At 36.0% G+C, this 21,042-nt stretch overlaps 1 protein-coding gene across 4 annotated transcripts; it reads left to right on the top strand.

Moving 5' to 3' along the window:
• Positions 1 to 2,967: 2,967 nt before the first annotated feature.
• LOC110669026 (protein FAR-RED ELONGATED HYPOCOTYL 3) lies at positions 2,968 to 11,599 on the top strand. 4 transcript variants are annotated; one of them, XM_021830586.2, is made up of 9 exons: positions 2,968 to 3,167; positions 7,988 to 10,189; positions 10,286 to 10,342; positions 10,521 to 10,589; positions 10,678 to 10,743; positions 10,841 to 10,909; positions 10,984 to 11,034; positions 11,140 to 11,219; positions 11,298 to 11,599. In XM_021830586.2, the coding sequence occupies exons 2-8, from the start codon at positions 8,030 to 8,032 to the stop codon at positions 11,194 to 11,196; spliced, it is 2,529 nt and encodes an 842-aa protein (XP_021686278.1). In that variant the 5' UTR covers positions 2,968 to 3,167; positions 7,988 to 8,029; the 3' UTR covers positions 11,197 to 11,219; positions 11,298 to 11,599. The 4 variants fall into 4 exon arrangements, with proteins under 4 accessions (XP_021686278.1, XP_021686198.1, XP_058000014.1 ...); XM_021830506.2 differs by having other exon boundaries at positions 11,137 to 11,219; XM_058144031.1 differs by having other exon boundaries at positions 11,140 to 11,599.
• Positions 11,600 to 21,042: the final 9,443 nt, after the last annotated feature.

Here is a 21,042-nt window from a genome sequence, read left to right as displayed (position 1 = left end):
ATAAAATTTAACATTTTGGTAACATTAAACCTAATTCACCTAGAGTGCATCGAGGGTCAACATTTTAGGTTGACTAAAGGAAATAATAGAATTTAATAAATTAAGTATTAAGCCTTATTGTTAGAAACGGTTTAAATGAGTACTGAAACACTTCAAATTGTGTTTCTCAGGTAGCAAAGACTCAGAGAAAGGGAAAGAAATACTGAGTCAGGGCCAAGAGACAGTTATCAGAGGTTTGTGCATAACTAATTTTTTAACTGATTTTGTTCTGAATATTTCATATGATTAAATGACATATTTTTCTTATGTATTATGTTTAACAAGCATTGGATTTAATTCAATGATTATTGAAATTGTTATAGTATGTATGAATTTAGCTTTATGAAATGGTATTTCCACAAGTATTAAGCATTGTGAATTGAATAAATTATGTTTTTGGAAAATTGTGATAGAACATGTTTTGAATTTTGATGGGCAATTTGCATGAAAAAATGCAAATTTATGATTTGAATTGTGATGAGCATAAAAATTATTGGATATTGGAATTGACTTTGAATCGAATTGTATTGTGATTTATGCTCACTAAAAGGATTGCGATATTGTTTTATATCTCACTATAGATGCTTGACTAGGTTATTACTCGTCTCTCTCATTTGTTGAGAAGACAATGGAGTTAGTTGTGTTTTAATTACCATGGTACGTGCACAGGCTTATATTCTCCTCTTATTAGAGGTTAGATCTAAGTTTTATGTTATGGCCCTTGTGGAAGATTCATTATTGTGATGTGTACTGTGCACGATGATTCGACCTCCCCGATCATAGGGAGTTAGAATCTGATTCGACCTCCCCGACCATAGGGAGTTAGAATCACCCTGAAGATGGCCCTTTCGGATTAGTCTTGCATAGTTAGTGAGATAAAGAATGGTTTTTGAGATAAAGAATGGTTTTTGAGATAAAGAATGGTTTTTAAGATAAAGAATGGTTTTTGAGATAAAGAATGGTTTTTAAGATAAAGAATGATTTTTGAGATAAAGAATGGTTTTTGAGATAAATAATGATTTTAAATAGTAAAGAATTGTGATTTCAATTATGATTTATGTATAATTGATTTTATTGGAATTACCTTAAATGGTTAGTTATGATTTGATAAACTGAATTTTGTGATCAAAGTCATTTTATACAAATGATTTATATTATTGGCAATGAGTATTTTGAGTTTTGAAATTTGATGAGCATCCAGATTTCCAAATTATTTGCTATAATTTTGTTAAAGTATATTATATTATGTTTTAAATTATAGTTGTGCACCACTGAGTTCACCACTCAACGATAGCTTTGTATGCTGTCGCAGGTGAAAAGAGCATAGAGTAATTGAGAAAGCTTCTTTGAAGAGACATTCAGATCAGCTCCAGGTTTACCCATGTACACAGGTTTTGATGTATGCATATAATAATATGTATGCAAATTATTTGAGCAGTTATATAAAAACCCTTGTAAAATATTTTGGTATGTAATTAAATGTAAATTATTGTAAATGTAAATTTGAGATTTCATTCACCTGAATAGTATTATAATATAAATTTTGAGTCTTGTAATCAATGAAATGTTTCTTTTATGATGAGATTCGTTTGAAAATGAATTGATTTGATTATTGAGATTTGAATTGTGAGTTGAAATGAAGTTATTGGAGTTGTATTTGAGAAAATATATTGGGAGTGTGTTTCTTTGCAGGTTTTAAAGAACTGTTTTCTCAAAATACAGTCAGTACTCTGCCGAAATTTTGAAAAATTTTTATAACATCAGATTTTAATCGATGATTTAAATTTCACGAAAATTGATTTAAAATCCCTTGTAATATATTTAATGGGTTACCGGTAGGCGAAGTATGGTAATTCTTTAGGTGTACTGCGGGATAATGTTACATCTTACGGAGGAGTAGGGTGTGACATGTCAAGTCCATTTCAAGGAACTTCCTAATATAATTTTCCAATGAGATGAGCATTAGTTGTGTTAATTTCACTTGGTGGCAAAACCATGGACCTCTAGCCAAAAAAGAGAGATTAAATTTTATTTCATCAAATGATACATCTACTAGCCACTCTTGTACACATGTGTGTTGATTTTGCAATATGTTATGAGCATCTGCTTCTAGTTCAAAAGTAAATTGGAAGGTGTTGCTTCTTTTTAATCGTGATCTAAAAGGCCTCCATAGAGTTCCCGGACTTGGTCAGAATAGTTCTCATAATTCATACACTAAAAATTTTGTGAGAAATGATTTTCCCCACGAGAATCCATTTTTGGAGAGATGATCCATGTTCTATAGTGGTTATAAGCTCAAGGACCACTAGTTTACATGTGAGACTCTGAAATTTGTTGATGAGGTCCAAAACATTTGATTCATGGTTTGACACTGTGGTCATGTTGAGGAAGATCACTTTAGGGTACATAAGGTTGAAGGGAGAAGTATAAAAAGGGTGGGAAAGGGTTGGATTGAAGGGAAAAGGGATTCGAAGTGTTACAACACTAGGGTGTAAGGGTGTGAGAACTCAAAGAAAGGGTGTTACTTCTGAAAGATTTTTTTATACTATGCTATGATTCTTACAATTGGTTCAATTAAATGTTAGAAAAACACAATTTATTATTTCACATTGGAATCTTAGTATTTTTAACATGGTTGTATTCTATTCACATGTGAGAAAAAAATAATATAATTTTTTAATATATTTAGTGCATCAAAAATTCTTTTATACACAGGTAATAATTTTCTAAAATCTTAACATAAATTGAATTATAATAAATAACTTCTCACTCGGGCTATAAGGGTGTGTTTTGTTACTGGCGTGGGCGCGTGTGTTTAAACGACCCCACCCAAAAGAAAGATTGAATTACCAGCGGGTGGCGAATACTGTATTGACTCGGGTATGGATACTCATTAAAAAAAAAAAAAAATGAAAAATCTAAAAATTAAATCTGACAATAAACTTGTCTGTCTCACGCCCCCCCTCCCCGCGACCCTCGTTTCTCAACCCTCCCCAACAGGACAAAATTTTCTCATATCCAGCAACAATTTTTTCTCTTCTACGGCAAGCTGCAACAATTTTCTCATCCCAAAACGACACCTGCTTCCAATTTCCGGCGACAATTTTAGTGGCTAATCTGTAGCTAAGGTGCGTTTTAACCTATTCCTCTCGTGGGTTCTTTCTTCAACCTACTTTCTGTGAGATAACAACCCTCCTAGGGAGCGAGTTTTTTCTATTGTGTTTTGAGTTTTGAGCTTGAATGATTTTGTTTATGCCGATAATTTTATGAATTTTAGTAATTTAGTGTTGAAAATGCTAGTTCATTACTCTAAGTTGGGGATTTTTATTGAGGATACTACAATAGATTGATGCCAGAAACTGCTGAACTAATAATGGGTGTTTTGTTGTTGAAATTAGTAGAATTATCATTTCTTGTTTTGTTCTTGTGTCAATTGAGATGCTACATAGTCTGCTTGGGTATTTTTATTGAACACTTTCTCTTTTTTTTTTTTTTTTTTATTATCTCAACGAATTGTCATTAAATTGTTTGTGTAAATATCATGGAGGAGATTCAGATCATGACATATATGATTTAATTTCTATCATTTTTTTATTTATAGTTAATTTTAATCAGAATGGGACTGCTGTAATTGCTAAAACAAAGACATCAAGTTTCAATTTGTTGTTGCCTGGTTTTTCTCATTCTTGTTGTGAAGAAACAAAACAAACAGGAAGGTTGTGCAAAGGAAATTGTGAAGGGCAAGAGAGAATCGCAGTATTTAATTGGTGGTTAATCACGAAGGAATCGGCTTCTTCAAGTTAAAAGTTGAAGAGAAATCTCTAGCAATTTTGGAAATGTTCCATTATTATTATTATTATTATTATTATTATTATTATTATTATTATTATTTTTTATATTTCTTGAAAATCCAATTGGATTAGCACATTACCTGAGAGTGAGAGAGAGAAAGAGAGAATTAATTGTTTATGCAAATGGTCTTACTTAATTGGAACTTGAGTACTCATGTCTTTACCCAACTAATAATTCACAAGAAAGAAAACACAACAAAATGAAAGATAAGATGAGATTGTGAATCTATGTAATTAACTCACTAGACCTTATGATCTATATGTAACATAGAAAAGTTGAGAGAGAGAGAGAGAGAGAGAGAGAGAGAGAGAGAGAGAGAGAGTTCACAGAGAAACACACAGCAAAATGAAAGATTGAAACACGCAGAGCAAAATGAAAGATAAGATGAGACTGAAAAACACGCAGCAAAATGAAAGATTGAAACACGCAGCAAAATGAAAGATAAGATGAGACTGGGAATCAGTGTAATTTGAACTTACTAGACCATATGATCTATTTGTAATATGACTAAGAGGGAGGGAGGGAGGGAGGGACAGAGGGAGGGAGAGAGAGCTGTAGTTTCGTTTGACTACAGAAAGTCTTTGTACGGACAAAAACCAAATTTGAGAATTTGGTGTCATATAAGTCCACTTACATTTTTTCTTTCTTGTATTTATGTTAGTTATAACTTATGAGCTTCAACTGGTTGAGGCAAAACAGAGAATTTTGTGGTCTGTTCATGCTAAATTGTGCTTCTTTCATTGCTGATATTATTGGATTTTTATTCATAAAAATCAGTGAAGGAAATTATGTGATTAGAAGTTATGTAACTGGGTTTTGTAAGTTAATTCAAGATGAGAGTAACTTGTAGCTAAATCTGTTGGATGATCCTTAAAGGTGTGAAGTTTATAGCAAAATAAGTTTGTTAAATTGTTTGGAGGATCATGAGTTTCAAGATGGAAGCAAAACAGATTTCTGTTTTTGAATAGCCTGATTATAAACTTTTTCACTTGTACTGTTTTTAATGTTTAATAAGATTCTAAACTCAAAGAAAATGCCTGAGAAATGGAGGAGGAGTATTTTAGTACCTATTTTTAAAAATAAGAGAGACATACAGAGTTGCTCAAATTATAGAGGAATTAAACTCATGAGTCATACTATGAAGTTATGGGAGAGTTGTGGAACATCGACTACGTCACGACACTTCTATCTCTTTCAATCAATTTGGCCTCATGCCTGGTCGTTCAACTATGGAAGCGATCTTTCTCATTAGAAGCTTGATGGAGAAATATAGAGATGTGAAGAAAGATCTATAAATGATTTTTATCGATTTGGAGAAGGCTTATGATAGTGTTCTAAGAGATATCTTATGGAGAGTGTTAGAACAAAAGAGGGTATCTATTAGGTACATACAAGTGTTGAAAGATATGTATGAAGGAGCAACTACTATTGTGCGCACAGTGGGAGGGGATACAAGAGATTTTCCTATATCAATTGGATTACACCAAGGTTCAGCTGTCAGCCCTTACCTTTTTACATTAGTTTTTGATGAATTGACGAAACATATACAAGAGAGTATCTCTTAGTGCATGATGTTTGCAGATGATATAGTTCTGATAGATGAGACGCGAAAAGGAGTTAATAGAAAGTTAGAGCTTTGGAGAAGTATTCTAGAGTCAAAGGGTTTTAAGTTAAGTAGAACGAAGACAAAATACATGCATTGCAAGTTCAGTGAAGGCCAAACTGGTGATAGGAAAGGAGTTAGTTTGAATGGAGTGGTACTGCTCTAAAATAATCACTTTAAATATCTCCGCTCAATCCTTCAAGTAAATGGGGGATGTGAGGGGGATGTTAGTCATAGGATTAAAGCCGGATGGTTGAAGTAGAGAAGTGCCACGGAAGTTTTATGTGATCGCAAAATTCCCAATAAGTTGAAAGGCAAATTTTATCTTACAGCCATACGACCGGCCATGTTATATGATAGTGAGTGTTGAGCACTGAAGGAGTCATATGTGTCTAATATAAGAGTTGCGGAGATGAGAATGTTAAGGTGGATGAGTGGTCATACAAGACTAGATAAAGTCCGTAATGAGAGTATTGAGGTGGTTTGGTCATGTGAAGCGTAGACGTATGGAGGCGCCAGTTAGACAAGTAAAACACATTAGGTTAGAGGATAGAAAGAAAAGAAGGGGTAGACCTAAACTGACTTGGAGGAGAGTAGTACAATATGACCTAGAAGCATTACACATTTCCGAATATTTAACCAAAAATCGTTTAGAATGGAGAAAAAGAATCCATATAGCCGACCCAAAATTCTTGGGATAAAGACTTAGTTGAGTTGAGTTGAGTTGAGTTGAGTTTTATTCAAGTTCAATTTTAATTACATGTGGGTCCTTTGTTTCTTTATTCAGCATCACAAGTAGAAATTAACAAAATCCTGCATATCTGATCTTTGAAATCTGCCGGAGTCTTTAAACTTCTTGAAACGTTTGAAGGAAGAAGTCAAATTAAGTGTACGGTCTGATATTAGACTTCTCTTCCTTTGATCTGAAATCTGTGATTATACATATTTATCTATGCATTTTTAAACATTATATGTTCTTCTTGGTTTATATTAATCATTAAAATTATTTATTTTTTTATAGTAAATTGTTTTGTGGCGGCATGCGTCCGCTTATAAGTTAAAAGGGCTTATGGGATTTTCTAAGGGTTAAAGTACATTTGCTAGTTACAATCTTGCTATACATTTCATTAATTCATTTTACTAACATGCTTCTACAACTAACCCCAGATTATCATTTGGAAAAACTTTCTTGTGAATTGCTTGTTTTGAAAATACTGGGTTTAATAGGTAAATTATTTTGACATATTAGAAGACCTTCCAAATCTTTCATGGCCTGACCCTCCTAATTTTGCCATGTGTAAAGCAATTAATTTTGGTTCTGTTTCCTGATTTAGACTTCTATGCCCAATGCTATCATGAATTGATAAGGGTTAATTTTTATTTTTTAGCTCTTCAATATACTATTATAATACATTGTGTGTTGATTAGTATGTGTTGGAGCAACCTCTATAGATTATCTAGTGAAGTTTCGTATCTTATTGTAGAAAGAAAAATTTCTTCTAACTTCTGTAAGTGTAGTTAAGCACTTATTTAGCTATTAGATATTGTAACAAGTAAACAAAATGTTTTTAAGATAGACAAGGTGTGTAAAAACAAGCATAGTGATGCTTTGTATACATTATTATGTTTTCCAGATAAATTTGTTTGGCTTATGGTGCAGTGTTGGCGGCAGTGGATGATGGTGGCATATTTATTAGTCACCAATTTAAACATTAATAGTGTAAATGGTTGGGTTAGAATAAAATGGGTATGGGTACCTAGTATCTACATAAATTTTAAATTGGTAATAAATGGGTATATTGATCATTGACAAACCCATCCAAACCCACCCATTTGCCACCCCTTGAAAGTAAAAGAAATAACTGTTTGTTAGAAATTGTAAAGAACTACAATGCATAGATGAAGCTTAGAAAATGTAAAGTGGATTGCAGAATAAGTTCAAGATCAGGAAGAGCAAACTTTGCAAGATGGAAGGGTCAGTATTGTGGGAAGCATCTAGAAGAATTTTATGCAAGTATATGTGTACCTTCTAGATTGGTGTGTAGAAGAAATCTTTTTCATGCAAAAAATGTACGCCTTATACTTCGGGACTAGAAATTTCCAAACAATTGGCTGTACTATTTTGTTACTATGCTTTTAACTCTGCTCTTTTCAAATCAACTGTTTTATAAATCTTCAAAATTAGAACAGGTGGATACATTTTTCTGCTTTTCTAGTTGTGGAGTACTTTGAGATGGAGAAAGTACTTGCAGTCTTTATTAGTTTTACTATTATGCTTGGTGTTTTGATCATTGCCCACAAGCCTTTGGAGAAATCTTTAGTTCTCACTTTCTTATACATATGCACACACACACACACACACACACACACACACACACACACACACACTATATTTTCTTAACAATTGTTTATTATTACCATCATCTAATGTTGAATAACACTATGTAGTTATATAAATGTTCTAGAATGAAGATTTCCCTTTTATCTTTCCAGGTGCTTGATAGTGGTGTTTGTCAAAAGGTAAAAATTATTGTCATGGACATTGATCTTAGGTTGCCTTCTGGTGAGCATGACAAAGACAACGAAGAACCAAATGGAATTGACAATATGTTGAGTGAAGACAAGCTACATAATGGAGATGTAGTAACTGGAAATATTGTCAATGTTGCAGAAGAGGTACATGCCATAGAAGGTGGGGCCATGAGTTCTCCAACAGCAGAATTCAAAGAAGAAGCTAATCTTGAGCCACTTTCTGGTATGGAATTTGAATCACATGGGGCAGCATATTCTTTTTATCAAGAATATGCTCGGTCTATGGGATTTAACACAGCAATACAAAACAGCCGCCGTTCAAAAACATCAAGGGAATTCATTGATGCAAAGTTTGCTTGTTCTAGGTATGGTACCAAGCGAGAGTATGACAAGTCCTTTAATCGACCACGTGCCAGACAAAACAAGCAAGACCCTGAAAATGGTACTGGCCGGCGATCATGTTCAAAGACAGACTGCAAAGCAAGCATGCATGTTAAGAGAAGACCAGATGGAAAATGGGTTATCCATAGTTTTGTTAAGGAGCACAACCATGAGCTTTTACCTGCCCAAGCTGTGAGTGAACAAACCAGAAAGATGTATGCTGCAATGGCTAGACAATTTGCTGAATATAAAAATGTTATTGGTTTGAAGAATGACCCCAAAAATCCATTTGATAAGGGTCGGAATTTGGCGCTAGAAGCTGCAGATGCCAAAATTTTACTTGATTTTTTTACACAGATGCAGAGTTTGAATTCCAACTTCTTTTATGCCATTGAACTGGGTGAGGATCTACTTCTGAAGAATTTGTTTTGGGTTGATGCCAAAAGTAGGCATGACTATGTTAATTTCTGTGATGTTGTCTCTTTTGATGCTACCTATGTTAGGAACAAATATAAGATGCCTCTTACTCTTTTTGTTGGAGTGAACCAACACTGTCAATTCATGTTACTTGGATGTGCTCTGCTATCAGAAGAAAGTGCAACAACCTATTCTTGGTTAATGCGGACTTGGCTGAGAGCAATGGGTGGGCAAGCCCCCAAAGTTATAATAACTGACCAAGATAAAGCCTTGAAATCGGTCATTTCTGAGGTCTTTCCAAATGCTCATCATTATTTCTTTTTGTGGAACATGTTGGGGAAGGTGTCTGAAAATCTGAGTCAAGTAATTAAACGGCATGAAAATTTTATGGCAAAATTTGAAAAATGCATCTTCAGGTCATGGACAAATGATGAGTTTGTAAAAAGATGGTTGAAAATTCTTGATAGATTTGAGCTTAGAGAGAATGATGTAATGCAATCATTGTTTGAAGATCGAGAGCTGTGGGTGCCAATCTACATGAGGGATGCTATTTTGGCTGGCATGTCAACCGTTCTGCGGTCTGAGAGTCTAAACTCCTACTTTGATAAGTATGTGCATAAGAAAACCACTGTGCAAGAGTTTGTGAAACAGTATGAAGCAATTCTACAAGACAGGTATGAAGAGGAAGCAAAAGCAGATTCTGATACATGGAATAAACAACCTACATTAAAATCTCCATCGCCTTTGGAAAAGAGTGTTTCAGGGGTCTACACACATGCAGTATTCAAGAAATTTCAAGTTGAGGTCTTGGGTGTAACTGCTTGCCACCCTAAAATGGAAAGCCAAGATGAGACAAGTGTTAGTTTTAGAGTTCAAGATTTGGAAAAGCACCAGGATTTTACTGTTGTGTGGAATCAGATAAGGTCAGAAGTGGCTTGCATATGCCGACTATACGAGTACAAGGGTTATCTCTGTAGACATTCTCTGGTTGTTCTTCAGATGTGTCAACAGTCTGCAATTCCATCCCAGTACATTTTGAAACGTTGGACAAAAGATGTGAAGAGCAGACATTTTTTGGGGGAAGAATCTGAACAGGTACAATCAAGGGTGCAAAGGTACAATGACTTATGCCAACGGGCACTAAAATTGAGTGAAGAGGGATCATTGTCTCAAGAGAGTTACAATATTGCATTTCGTGCTCTTGAAGAAGCCTTTGGAAACTGTATCAGTGCTAATAATTCTAGCAAGACTCTTGCAGAAGCTGGTACCTCAGCTACTCATGGTTTGCTCTGCATCGAGGAAGATAATCAAAGCAGAAGTATGAACAAGACAAATAAGAAAAAGAATCCAACTAAGAAAAGAAAGGTCAGTGTAGTGGATAATGCTTTGCATGCTTTTTCATATTCTTCTGTTCCTTGCATTTCATGATTCATTGATAATGACTGGCGTCTTTTTCTGCAGGTGAACTCTGAGCAGGAGGTTACTACTGTTGGGGCAGAAGACAGCTTGCAACAAATGGTTTGTCTAATTTATATATTTTGTTGTTATTGAACCATGATTTTTATATTGCGATTGGTCTTATGCATTCTTACTAATGCAGGATGGTTTGATTTAATTATTTTTGTGTTAAAGGAATTCTTTAACAATTCTAATTTAACTAGATGGTGTCTTTTTACTAGTGTGATTTATTTTGTAGGACAAATTAAGATCAAGAGCAGTAACCTTAGACGGCTATTATGGAGCACAACCAAGTGTGCCAGGGATGGTATGATGTGCTGTGAATTTAGGTTATAAGCCTATTAACAATGGAGTCAAGTGATTTTGTCTTTATTTGGAGTTTTGTGTCTCTGCAGGTGCAACTGAACTTAATGGCGCCACGGGATAATTTCTATGGGAATCAACAGACTATACAGGGGCTGGTATGCCATGCAAAAATTGACATCAATAATATATTCTAATTCATTGATGTAGCATCATATGGTTGCTCATTTTGAAATTTGGGTTTCCTATTTGCAGGGACAGTTGAACTCAATAGCACCAAGTCATGATGGTTACTACAATGCCCAACAAAGCATGCATGGGATGGTATTGTATTTGCTGATGCTGTTTTCAATTTCTGGCATTACAGCATTCAAATGACAACATTTTTATTCATGCAGGGACAGATGGATTTCTTCCGTACACCAACTGGTTTCAGTTATGGCATCCGGGTGAGTTGGCTGGATACGGTTGTGGTACTCTGACAGCTGGGAAAATATCATCTAATTTTTACTTAACGGAATATTCCCATTGTTGGGTTTTCTTCCTTGCAGCAGGATGACCCCAATGTGAGAACAGCACAGTTGCACGATAATGCCTCCAGACATGCATGACAAGCATCTCTGTCGCAATGAAGGTAGTTCGCATTTGAAAACACTTGTGTTGATTCTTGTAGCCTAAGGTGAGCATCAAGAACCTTTTGCTATCTTTGTAGGCGAGGAGGAAAGGAAATTTGTTTTTGTTTTGTAGCAGAAAAGGTTTACTGAAGCTGGAATTTCTGTAAAGAATGAAATGTATCATGCATTGAGGATGGCAGGATTAGATTAAAAACAGAACTTCTGTAGTGTCTGTAAAATAAGATAGAGTAGGACATTTTCACCTTGACAACTTAGCATGATAGTTCAAAGTTGGATCAGATTCAAGTTGTTGGGGTGAAATCCCTCCTGTAAAGGGTGTATTATTGTAGCAGCGGTGATTGTTTAACTGATTTGTGTCCATGAATATTTTTCAAACTTATTTTCCATCCTCTAACGTCACTACTTCTGTTTTTTTTTTTTTAATAAAAAAAATTAGTTCTCTAATGGTCCCGGTGGATTCATAAAGACCCACGTACATTTGATGGGATATATTTGATAATAGTTGCATTTATATTTGGTGATATATTTGAAAACAAGAAACAAAATAATTTGTCTTGTATTTGATGTATTTAGAACAAGATAAATTAGTCAAACTATCTTACATTAAGGGGTGCAATTTGCATTCTATTAATTTATATTTGCACTCAACTATTTAATTCTAAATATTACATTATGATATGTGTGTTTCAAATCAAAATATTTTGAAGAAAAAGAAAAAAAATGAAGCGAAGGAAAAGAAGATCAAATGGCATTGTTCATTATTTATTTTATCATGTTAGTGGGTTTAGGTGAATGATTTTTTTAACCCATTGTTGATGTGAGTGAGTAAGGAGGGAAGAAAAGGAAAAAAAAAAAAAAACGTTGGAAAATAATATGAGATATTTTCCCTTGTTTGGATGAACAAGGAAAATAAGTAAGGATTGAAAATAAATCCAAATTTTTAGAATTTGATAAATTATAATTTGATCTTTTAAATTTGATAAAATTTTACAATAGTTGTTATTTTTCAAAATTAAGTAATTTAGTATATGAAGTTTGATAAATCTTATAATTTAATTCATTAATTTAAACTTTATAGTTAAATAGTATAAAAATATATTCTTCTCCCAAAATTAATTTTTTTTGTAAAGAATTTTTTAGAATTGTTTTGAAATTTTTTCTTAAGCTTTTTTAATTTATGTTTTTTAGATTTTAATAAGTGAAATTTTGATTTCTTGAAATTACAAAAAAATTACTTGCATTGGAAAAATAAAGATCTAATTAGGTTAGGTTTACAAGTAATTCCAGCTTATCTCTATATCAAGAACTCTAAGTTCAAAATCTTGTTCTTTCAATATTAATCTTTAACTTTTAGTTTTTCAATTAATATCTAAAGGTCAGTACCAATATATAGCATGCATTAAAAATACATGAGATTAAATAAAAAAAATTTATTAAAATCACACCAAATCCATAATTGAATTGAAAATGGTACATCTCTAACTCTAGAACAAAAGAAAACTACTCATACATGGTGAGTTTTACAATCAAGTTTGAATAAAAGTAAAGAGAAGATGTAAGAAGAAATAAGGAAAAAGAGAATGACAGCTTTGGACTTTTAAAACTTCAGTTGGAAATTTTTCTAACAATCTTGTCAAACCGATCTCTTCCTTGGTCTCTACAAAAGTAAAGTGCTTGCTTGAATGTAAAGTCATCCCATTCAAAACTCTGATTTGTCGTACTTATATTTGGTGCAAAAACCATTATTTTAGAGTCCTAAAAGCCTTAAAAGTCTTTCAGGAACAAAAAAGAAAGGGGAGAAGTGGTGCTTGAACTGCTGTCTAAGGCTAGTACATAGGGCGTGCTATTGGTTTTGTAAAACCCTCCCTGTAACAATTCCGTACATTCTACTGTCCCGGTGACCAGTGTCGGTCCGGACAGCTAGAACGTCTGGAAAAATATTTAAACTAAAGTGAGGAACCATAATTAACTCAAATATTAATAAGAAAAATTTAGGAAAAATTTTAGAAATAAAATATAACCAAGTTAAATGAGCCGGTGCCCTAGCGATGGGTAACCTAGTGGGAAGTTGCGGTTCTCGCAACTAGGAGCCCTAGACCCGGGGAAAAATTCATAAAATAATTTTTGGGACTCCAGAGAAGGGTCATTGAGGTTCCTATGGCATTAGAATGCCAATAAAATATTTACAAAAATTTTTCAATCGGTACAGATAATTTTGACCCGTTAAGCCAAACGAAGGGCATTTTGGTCATTTTGCCTTCAGAGGCGATTTTTGGCCGACCTGTCCAGTTAAGTAAATAATTATTATGATCTAAAATATGAATAAATATTGCTAAAAATTAAATTAAAAATGAATAGAAAAGAAAGAAAAAGAAAAAGACTTAAATTCCTAATTATGACATCATTATGATGTCATTTAAATGCCCTCCACTAATCACCATTCAACAACACAACTAAAAATTCTTTAAAAAGGGAAAAATGACAAATTAAGAAACCAATTTCTGGTTTCTTCTTCTTCATCTAGCCGTGACCCTCTCTTCCATCTCCCTCCATAAAAATTTTCTTTCATCACTTCCATTTCCCATGAATTCTCACTACTAAACCCTAGACATCTTTCATTAAAACTTGTCTATACCTCTTGGGAAAGTGTTTGACAGCCTAGAAAAAGAAAGAAAGTGAAGTTCAAGCTTGGGAAAATTCTGCTAAAAAAGGTTAGTGCTTATTTATGCATATATCTCTCTTATTCCATGTTAGGGACTTAAAATGAGTATGAAAGTGTAAATTAAATGAAATAAAACTTATGTGTATGTACACCATGGAATTCGGTAGCCCTAAGGAAGGGATAAGGTTGATTGTTTTGATGGGCTTAGAGTGGACTAGAGATGATGTTTAAAATATATATATATATATATATATATATATATATATATATATATATATATATATATATATATATATGGATAATGAATTAGTGTGTTTAACTAAGGTATGTTGCGTGAATTTGAAATGGGGAATTAGGGTTTTGGAGAGAAACTTGGACTTTGCTTATGTAATGGTGAATGAAAATTCTAATGGTTAATTAGTGACCATTTGAGGTAAGTTGACCATAATTTGGAGGGAATTATAGCATGACAAACTGATTTGGTATGCTGCCTAGTGAGAGCAGCAGGTGTGGCTGTGAGTCCAGCCTGTTTGGACAGCCATAACTTTGGCTGTATAGGTTCAATTGGTGTTTGGCCAATTGGACATGAAACTAAACACATAATGGCACAAATTTGGTGAAGAAACCATGCCCATAAGACCAAACCAAGTGTACCAAAAACTTGCCCCAATCCGAGTGTCCTGCAACCAGTTGCTGCAGAATGACCAAATGAACAGTGATTGTTCATTTGTCCATAACTCATTGTAGAATGGCCCAATTGACCTGAAATTTTTACATCAACAAGCTAAGATATAGACCAACAACTTTCATGAAGAAACCTACCCCAAATTATGACCAGAACCTATTCAACAAGAGAGTGGAAGTTACTGTTTACTGCACTGTAGATATGGTCAGTTCTGAAATTTTTCAATCCGGCCAGTTGTGGTTTTTGGACCATAACTTGAACTACAAAACTCCAAATGGAGTGATTCAAAAAAATAAATTCAACTAGACAAAATAAGGAGCAACTTTCATGTTTATCATTTTCCCAAATTCCCACTGCAACAGCAACTAATAGAATAGTAAAATTTGGGTATAAAAATTAAAAATTCTGCTCCATAAATTTTAAGCTTAGAAATGATATGGTTAACCAATACCAACAAATTTTGAATGCAAAATGTGGTATGTTGGGAGTGTTAAAACCAATGTACCTATTTTCTTTGCAAAATTCAACATTTTTGTTGACTAATGAAGGGAATAGTAACACCAAAACTTGAAATTCAAAAATTGAAAGATTCAAAAGTGTCAAATGCCCTAGTATACCTAACAAGATTGGTTTGGATAGTTTGGCATGCCAATAGGGTTCAGTTAGCAGTACTGCACATGGCATTATGCCATTTTGTGATTTTATGGTTTTTAGCCATTCTGACATTGTGTTGATATTTGGCCTTGTGCCTATTGTTATTACAGCTTATTAGCTGTTCTGTTGGACACCGGGAGATGCATATGTGACCGATGGTGTGGCGAGGTACGAGATACCCGATGCGGTTACCCGTTTATCCATCCGATTGTCGAAGATAGGTTACTTGGGCAACCAAAAATGATAGTGGATAAATGTAATGAAATAATGAATATAACCAGTACAAAATAAGTACGACTACAAATACTCAAAGAAAATTTATTTACCGTGAGACATTAATACATTCACTACATATTTATTTTCTGTTATTTCTTTTTATTATATCATTGGCACCACTAAGCATTATTGCTTAGCGCGTTGCTTTTGCCACGCGTAGGTTCTGGAGATACTGACCGAGAGCCCAGTAGACCACAGGCTGGGTGAGACCTCCTGCAGTTCTGTATAGTGTCCGTGTCACCTCACCATCTTCAGTGCATTGGTAGGACACTAGGTTTCATTTTGGTATTTTGTAACTAACTTTTATTTTCTTTTGTGTAATTGAAACTTATGTAATGTATTTTGATGTTCATGTAAATAATGAAAATTTTGTTTGTGAATGGAAAAGTGAATATTTATTTATGACTTTTACATGATTATTACATGAGATGAATGATTATGTAATGGAAATGTTGTTGAAAAACATATTGAGATTTTGATATTGGAGTTTGAGAATGATTGAATATGATTATTGGAAGTGTTTTTCACAAGTTCCGAAGAACTGTTATCTCCATTTTTAGCCGGTACTCTGCCATAAAATTTTCGGAACCTGAAATAAATTATAATTTTAATAAATGACTTAAATGAATTATATTTCATAAATTATATTCAAAACTATGATAAAAGTAAATTAAGGAAGAATAAAAATGATTGAGATAAAGTAGAGTGTTCCGGTACACCGTGTAACATATCTTACTCGGATATACTGTAGACGGGTAAGGGGTATCACATTTAGTGGTATCAGAGCACGGTTTAGGCGTTTCTGGGCCTAGATTGAGTCCATACCATGCATTGCATTTGTAGGAGTCGAGGTGACACTAATGCAGATCTGTTTGTCTTTGTTATTTTGAATAGGATATGGACCTTACATCTCAGAGAGCAGTTGAGGAAGAAGTGGAGAGTCATGCTCCACCTGCAGCAGCTAAGACTGAGGGTAGGAGAGAACTTACTCCGCTAGCTCAAGCAGAGCCTGCTCAGCCTCCACAGGCCATGTTCCAGCAAATGGCCGAATTCTTCAAACAAATGGTTGGGGTAATGCCAGCACCACCACCACCACCACCTCCACAGCAGAAATCACACCTGGAAAGACTAAGAAAATTTGGAGCAGTGGACTTCTTTGGCAAGAGAGAAGATGATTACATTGCGGTAGAAAATTGGTTGAACAGAACAGGCAGGGTTTTAAAACAACTCCACTGCACTCCAGAGCAAAATCTAGCAGCAGTTGTATCACTGTTGCAAGATGATGCAGATGAATGGTGGGATACGGTGTCGATGAAATCTGACGAAGTAATAACTTGGGACTTCTTCCACTCTGAATTCAAAAAGAAATATGTGGGTAATGTATACGGAAGAGAGAAGAAGAGAGTTCATTAACTTTGAGGCGAGAGATAGTCGTGATGGCGAGTATGAAAAGGAATTTGTCGATTAAGCCGCTATGGAAGGGAGATAGTCCCTAATGAAGCTGAAAGGTGTAAGAGATTTGAAGAGGGATTAAATGACAATATAAAGATCATGATCACTGCCTTGGGGATCACCGACTTCACCAAGTTAGTGGAAGCTGCAATAAAGGTTGAAAAGGTTAGAATAAGTGAGCAGACCAGAAGAGAGAGACAGCAGAAGAGGGGCCCAGGTCAGTCTAGTTCATCTCCTGCATCTGGGAAGAAGATCAAGGGTCCACCTGCACAGAGTTCAGGTCAACCACAAGGTCAGGGTCAGTCTCAGGGCCCAAGACACAGTTTACCCCTAGGAGAGGTCAGTCCACACCATCAGTGGGCAGCTCTCCAGGGATGGGGTCGAGGACCAGCCCCAGCATCTTCTGCATGTCCACATTGCCTGAAGTGGCATAAGGGGGAGTGTTGGAGAGTGACTGGTGCCTGCTTAAGGTGTGGGTCGACAGAGCATCAGCTGAGGAATTGTCCATGCAGAACTACTACAGCTGCTCCAATACAAGCAGATAGACCTGCTCCTGCACCACAAAGGGGTAGGAAATCTGGCAAATCTGATGCAGTGGGATCATCACAGAGGCCTGCATCTGAGCCAGCAGAGAGGCCTGAGAGCAGACCACCTGCCAGAGCCTATGCCATGAGAGCTCAGGAGGAGCAAGATGCCTTGGAAGTCATCAGGGGTACGTTCTCCCTCTACAATACATCTGTGCATGCATTGGTGGATCTAGGATCCACTCATTCATACATCTGCATCAACTTACCTATAGAAAGGGGGATATTAGTAGGGGAGAGTGACCAAGACATTCTGGTCACTAATCCATTGGGCCACAGTGTAGTGGTGAACAAAGTATACAAGGGTTGCCCGTTAAGGATTCAGGGGTATGAATTCTTGGCAGACCTGATTGAGTTGCCTTTCCATGAGTTTGACGTGATTTTGGTAATGGACTGGTTGTCACGTCATCAGGAAATAGTTGATTGTAAACTGAAGAGGATTTCTTTAAAAACTCCTGGGGGTAATGAGATCACAGTTGTGGGGGAAAGGACAGATTTCTTGTCCAATGTCATCTCAGCCATAGCTGAGAAAGCGATGAGAAAAGGTGTGAAGCCTACTTAGCACATGTGGTAGATACTAGGCGAGCTAAGCGGATCATGTGACATATCCACGATGAGGACTTCCCGGATGTGTTTCTGAAGAATTGCCAGTTTGCCACGAGAGGGAAGTTGAATTTGCTATTGAGACACTCAGATGCACACCCATTTCCATTGCTCCTTATAGGATGGCACCCATCGAATTGAGGAGTTGAAAACTCGGTTGCAAGAGTTGCTTGATAAGGGGTTCATACGCCCAGATGTGTCACCATGGGGAGCTCGGTCTTTGTTGTGAAAAAGAAGGATGGGACCTTGAGGTTATGCATCGATTCTGGCGATTGAATAAAGTGACTGTGAAGAACAAATATCCGTTGCCTAGAATTGATGATTTGTTTGATCGATTAAAGGAAGCAGGAGTATTTTCTAAGATTGATCTCGCATCGGTATCATCGATTGAGGTGAAGGATGCGAGATGTGCCAAAGACGCATTCGGGACCCGATATGGGCATTATGAGTTCCTAGTGATGCCCTTTGGCCTAACAAATGCACCAATGCATTCATGGACCTTATGAACCTTATCTTCCATCCACACTTAGATCGGTTTGTAGTGGTCTTTATTGATGATATTTTGGTGTATTCCAAGACCGATGAAGAACATGATGAGCATTTGAGGATTGTTACGCAAACCACGAGAGAAAAGAAGTCGTATGCTAAGTTGTCCAAGTGTGACTTAGTTAAATGAAATTGCATTCCTTGGAAACATAGTGTCGGTGATGGGATTAGAGTGGATCCCAAGAAAATAGAAGCGATGATGGAATGGAAGCCTCCCGAGAATACAACCGAGTCGAACTTTCTTGGGGCTATTTGGGTATTACAGAGATTTGTGAAGGATTTTCCTTAATAGTGATCCAATGACCAAGTTGTTACACAAGAATGTCGATTTGACTGGAATGACAAGTGTCGCACCAGTTTTGAGAAGTTGAAGGCTATGTTGTGAGAGGCACGGTGTTAACACAACCGAGGTCGAGGAAGGACTTTATGGTCTACAGTGATGCCTCTCATAATGGGTTAGGGTGTGTATTGATGCAAGAGGGAAAGGTGGTCGCTTATGCTTCCAGACAGCTAAGGCCACATGAACAGAATTACCCTACCCATGATCTAGAGCTTGCAGTAATTATCTTCGCACTGAAGATATGGAGGCATTACTTATATGGTGAAAAGTGCTACATTTACACGGACCACAAAAGCCTGAAATACTTGCCAACCCAGAGGAAGCTCAACCTTAGACAGAGACGATGGATTAAGTTCCTGAAGGACTATGACTGTGTAATTGACTACCATCCTGGGAAGGCAAATGTAGTTGCTGATGCTTTGAGCAGAAAATCCATCACAGCTTTGAGATCATTGAATGCCCGTCTATCTTTGGTTCGAGATGGAGCTATTTTGGCTGAGTTGCAAGTAAGGCCAAGTCTGTTACAGCAGATTTTAGATGGGCAGAAGGTAGATGAGAAGCTAAAATCTATTATGAGAAAAATACTAGAAGGGAAAGAAACTAACTATGAAGTGAAAAAAGATGGGTGTCTGTACTACAAAGGAAGACTGTGTGTACCAGATGATGGGGAATTGAAGGCCAGTATTCTAAAAGAGGCACACACCAGTGTGTATGCTATGCACCCAGGAAGTACAAAAATGTATCATGATCTGAAACTTCAGTATTGGTGGCCTGGTATGAAGAAGGACATAGCTGACTATGTGACTAAATGCTTGACATGTCAGCAAGTCAAGGCAGAACATCAAGTTCCATCAGGTTTGATACAGCCTATACGCATACCTGAATGGAAATGGGATCGGGTCACCATGGATTTTGTAAGTGATCTACCTCTCACCCAGAAGAAACATGATGCAGTATGGGTGATAGTGGATAGATTGACAAAGTCAGCACACTTTCTCGCGATTAGGGTGACTACTCCTTTGGAGAAGTTAGCAGAATTGTATATTAGTGAGATAGTTAGACTGCATGGAATTCCACTTTCCATCATATCTGATTGAGACCCAAGATTTACATCGAGATTTTGGAAGAAGTTGCATGAGTCCTTGCGTACACAACTCCACTTCAGCACAGCTTTCCATCCTCAAACGGATGGGCAATCAGAAAGAGTAATCCAGGTAAACAATTGAAATAAATGGAATTGATACAAATATTGAATTAAAATGATAATAATAACATGAAATATATGCCAGGTCCTCGAAGATATGCTGAGGGGTTATGTCATTGAGTTTGAGGGAAGTTGGGATAGATACCTCCCACTGGCAGAATTTGCATACAACAATAGCTACCAAGCTAGTATCCAAATGGCCCCGTATGAAGCACTGCATGGGAGAAAATGTAGAACTCGGTGTCTTTGGGTGAATTGGGCGAAGACAAGCGGTAGGGCTGACACAGTGAAACAGACTGAGGAGAAAGTAAAACTATTCAAAGCCAATCTGAAGGTTGCCTCAGACAGACAGAAATCTTATGCCGACCTAAAGAGAAAAGAAATAAAATATGCGGTTGGCGATGTAACACCCCTATGTTCGGTAGTGCGTTCTGCTGTCCCGGTGACCAGTGCTGTCCGGACAGCTAGGATGCCTAGAACCACACTTCAATATGAGTGAGGAGACATAAAATAATGAAATACAAGAAAAGGAAATACAAGAAAAACAAATGAAAAATAATAGCAAAGAAATGTAACCAAGTTAAGTGAGCCGGGAAACCTAGCGATGGGTGACCGCACCGGGAAGTCACGGCGTGGACCGTTGACTAGCCCTGGACTGCGGGGAACCCTGGAAAATATTTTTAGGACTTAAATAGACCCTTATTGAAGTATAAATCTCATTAGAAAGATCAAAGAAAAATTAAATAATTAGTACAAAGAAAAGTGAGAAATCGAAAAACAGACAAAATACGGTGTTACCGAAAAATCGGGAATGCC

The sequence above is a fragment of the Hevea brasiliensis genome, chromosome 3, assembly GCF_030052815.1.
Source record: "Hevea brasiliensis isolate MT/VB/25A 57/8 chromosome 3, ASM3005281v1, whole genome shotgun sequence".
Taxonomy (NCBI): Eukaryota; Viridiplantae; Streptophyta; class Magnoliopsida; order Malpighiales; family Euphorbiaceae; genus Hevea; species Hevea brasiliensis.
This window is presented reverse-complemented; position numbering and strand designations above follow the sequence as displayed.